Source organism: Sinocyclocheilus anshuiensis, unplaced genomic scaffold, assembly GCF_001515605.1.
Source record: "Sinocyclocheilus anshuiensis isolate Anshui unplaced genomic scaffold, SAMN03320099.WGS_v1.1 scaffold702, whole genome shotgun sequence".
In the NCBI taxonomy this organism is placed as follows: Eukaryota; Metazoa; Chordata; class Actinopteri; order Cypriniformes; family Cyprinidae; genus Sinocyclocheilus; species Sinocyclocheilus anshuiensis.
In genome coordinates this window covers 145326-149461 of record NW_015548184.1, presented here as the reverse complement: position 1 = coordinate 149461, position 4136 = coordinate 145326, and the positions used below count along the sequence as shown (strand labels likewise).

At 34.5% G+C, this 4136-nt stretch overlaps 1 protein-coding gene across 1 annotated transcript in view; it reads right to left on the bottom strand.

Annotated features, from left to right (window-relative positions):
* Nucleotides 1-706: 706 nt before the first annotated feature.
* The window catches only part of pear1 (platelet endothelial aggregation receptor 1), a 46888-nt gene continuing 43458 nt past the window's right edge, over nucleotides 707-4136 (bottom strand). Inside the window, exons 21-24 of the mRNA XM_016507910.1 lie at nucleotides 2353-2479; nucleotides 2193-2255; nucleotides 1912-2112; nucleotides 707-1478 (exon numbers count right to left, since the gene is read on the bottom strand). Coding sequence (XP_016363396.1) covers nucleotides 1336-1478; nucleotides 1912-2112; nucleotides 2193-2255; nucleotides 2353-2479 — 534 coding nt within the window. The 3' untranslated portion in view covers nucleotides 707-1335. The remainder of the gene's footprint in view (nucleotides 1479-1911; nucleotides 2113-2192; nucleotides 2256-2352; nucleotides 2480-4136) is intronic.

Sequence of the window (4136 nt, the reverse complement as noted above, 5' to 3'; positions counted from 1 at the left end):
TTTGCTCTCTGTGTGTGAGTGGTATTGCGCGTGCGAACATTTGACTATTTACTGTTGAATATGTTTTATTGAAACTCTTATTTTATTTAACAATTAAATTTTTATATAATTTAGGCTTTTTTATTTTAAAGTCTTGTTTTAGTACCATCAACGTTAAAAATGGAGGGAGTTTCAATAAGAAGCCTGATTTTAGATATTGCTTGATGAAAGGTTACATGTTTAGGCCTTTATCTATCGATTACAATTTATTAGGAATTACGATTTATGAATGACAAAACGCGCATACGTTACGTTTCACAACGTGCTGACGTTTACCTCAAGCGTGAGCTCACGAACGCGCGGTTGACAGTTACCCGGAAGCGATGTGTAAGAAGTTTAACATACTACTAGTGTTTTTTTTTTCTCACAGACGCTTTATAGTTTCGCTTCAGAAAACATTGATTCATCAGCTGCAGCCGTATGGATAAGAGTTGTGTTCGTGTTTTTTAAGCGTCAACTTGGAGGACCCTTCTCTGTACAATAAATGAGTCCGAAATAAACTCAAGTCTCATCTGGGTCCCCATTAGGGTGAGTAACTTAAATTACAAAATTTTCATTTTTGGTTGGAGTATCTCTTAAGTCACAGACAACGAGATTCATGACAAGTTGTGCTTGAAAACTTTGATTTTATTTACACTATTTACAATTGTTATTGGTTGAACTCAATTGACATTCATAGTAAAATGTTCCGAATGTTGGATCTTACAAACACGAAAAATGTTAAAAATGATATTATTTACACCCTGATTACCAGATTAGATAAGAAACATGAATAGCATTTAAAACAGAAAAATATGTAGCATTTAACCCATTAATGCCCAGATCAGATTTTCTATTAATGTCTTTACTTGCACATCTTTTATATGAGCATATGTGCCATTCTTTTGCAGTTTTTCCACATAAGATTTAATACAGCAATTTGTGATAGGTGAAAAGATTTTTGTAGTGAAGCTCCAACAAGTCATCACATGACATCCAGCAAGTTGTCGAAATCTCTTTTCTCGAGTCTTTTTGTATGCCAGTAGTTTAGCCACCCAAAAATATTGTCGGAAGAAAATGAGAAGTAAAGTCCTTGGCAACATCCACAGGCTTGAATGGGTTAAATGCCTGTAAATGTGATCTTTTTCTCCATGAACGTTCAGTGGTTGTTAGTGTTGTCCAGCTGATGGCAGTATTGCGCAGTTTTGGTGGCATCCATCCATTCATCTGTGGTGGGCAGTATTTCAATATACAGTTTGTAAAGCTGACCCTGTGTTTGGCAGTGATTTTTGCGAAGAACCAAAGTCTGTAAGGAGATCAGTGGGGCAGTCTTCGTGGTGATGGAGAGGGTGGTCTCCGCACTGGGGGCAGATCATAATGCCCAGGAATGTGGCTGTTGATGGGCAGATCATAATGATTCTGAGGTTCCTGTTCCACAACGTTGCCATGGGAACAGTGTTCTGAAATACAGTGAACAAACATATTTTAAATGCTGTACCAGACAATACTCCAAAGCCATCATGTTGTCATGTACCCTTATGGCAAAAAACAAAACAAAAAAACTTTAAAATCATCTATTTCATATTAACATATTTTGATCATTTTTTATATATTGTTAATCTAAATATGTTTGTATTGTCAAAAATATAAATGATAAATGCATTTTGCATCTGGCCCTCTGAAGTAAATTTTGTAATGCATTTGGGCATTTGAAAGTAAAAAAAATATATATATTACATTTAAAAAATATATTTCCCAAAGCTGTGTTGTTTACAGCATATATTATAACAAAGAGTGAAAAATTGAAGGGGGTCTGAATACTTTCCGTACCCACTGTATATATATAGAAGATATATATACAGAGCAATACCCAATTTCTTTTAATATAACTACCTCTGCATGACAGAGTGGAGGGAGTCATAAGCGGTGGGCTGATTTCAGTGTAGGATCTTTCACGAGGCACTGCAGACTTCATCTCCATGTAGCTGCTCTCCGGAGGACAAGGTGGCAGGCCAGGCAGATCTTTGATGGTGGCATATGGGTTCTCACTGTTGAGAGAGCTGCTGCTCACTGCCACACATGAATCCTTCAACTCTGCAACCACAACAGCATGTTAGACACAATGAAGATATATAGAAGAACATATAGAAGAAGAATATCTGGGGGACTTTTACCTTTGTTGTAGTGCTTTCCAAGAGTAGCACTATAGCTGTAACTTCGATCGATGCCAAAAGCCCCTGCAAACACAATAAGACCATATTCAATTTACTTGGACAGAACAAACTAAAAATATAGTGCAGTCAAACGGTGAAACTGTTTCCCAGTATCTATTACCTGGATCTTTAGGTGGCTCTTGGTGTTTCCAGCCTGGAGGAAGAGTTGCATTAGTGTCAGCCACAAACAGACCTCTCCTCTCCCTCTCCATGTTCTTCAGACTGCAGAACAGCTGGTTGTTGGTGTTCTGTCAAAGCGTGAGACATAAAGGAAAGTTGTGTTTGTTATATGTGCAAAATTCTGCTTTTGTAATCAATACTGCACAGCCCACTACTGCTGCACTGCAAAAAATGGCTTATCTTACTTAGTATTTTTGTCTTGTTTCTAGTCAAAATACAAAAAAAATCTTAAATCAAGATACTTTTACTAGATAAGCCAATTGACTTAAGATATTTAGTCTTGTTTCCAGGGGCAAAAATCTAAATTAAGTGCATTTTGCTTAAAACAAGTACAATTATCTGCCAGTGTGTTTCCAGCCTGGAGGAAGAGTTGCATTAGTGTCAGCCACAAACAGACCTCTCCTCTCCCTCTCCATGTTCTTCAGACTGCAGAACAGCTGGTTGTTGGTGTTCTGTCAAAGCGTGAGACATAAAGGAAAGTTGTGTTTGTTATATGTGCAAAATTCTGCTTTTGTAATCAATACTGCACAGCCCACTACTGCTGCACTGCAAAAAATGGCTTATCTTACTTAGTATTTTTGTCTTGTTTCTAGTCAAAATACAAAAAAAATCTTAAATCAAGATACTTTTACTAGATAAGCCAATTGACTTAAGATATTTAGTCTTGTTTCCAGGGGCAAAAATCTAAATTAAGTGCATTTTGCTTAAAACAAGTAAAATTATCTGCCAGTGGTGTAAGTAAAATATTCTTAAAACAAGATGAAACTGGCAGATAATTTTACTTGTTTTTTTTTTAAGAATTTTTAGATATTTTGACTAGAAACAAGACAAAAATACTAAGTAAGATAAGCCATTTTTTGCAGTGTGACAGTGATAACTGATTAGAGGGTTATGCATAAATAATTGTATAAATTAAGAAATAACCAAATCTTATGGAAGTCAACTTCTATAGAAGTGCATTTCCACCACACAAGAAAAACATGCTTTGGTAAATCACAGTTATGACAAATTCATAATTATAAGTAGAAATTATGACATACCAAGTCTTAAAAAGAGATATATTATGAATTATGAGATTTTTTTATGAGAAGTCAATAATGACATTAAAAGTAAATAAAAATATTTGGTTACCCTTTATTTTAAGGTGTCATTGTTACAGTGTAATCATACATTTACTGTAATGTACTGTACATGTACTTACTGTATGGTTAGGGTTTGTCTTAGGGTAACTTGCATCATGTAATTATGCATAATAATTATTATTATAATAGTATGTACATGTAACATATAACAAGTACACCTTAAAATAAAGTGTTACCAAATACTTTTTGTACTAATTACTTTTTAATCTCATAAATTTGAATTTTATCTCAATTTTAATTTATACACTTTTTATCTCATTTTTACTAATTGACTTTTTATCTCATGAATTCATTATATTTGAGATGGAAGGTTAATGCAGTTAAATAGACTGCATTCTGGGATACACTGAACATTTAACTTTTAGCTTTTATCCAAAGTGACGTACATATGAGGTACATATGCACCTTTATTTGACCCTCTAACTCTAGCACTTTCTATTCTATTTTAATTCTACTTTATCTACACCTTGCTACGTGTACTGTGTTAGGCTAACCGAGACTTGTCATTTGCACTTATATATTGTTGCTCTTTTGTTAGTTTTGACTGCTTTTATTGTCCTCATTTGTAAGTCGCTTTGGATAA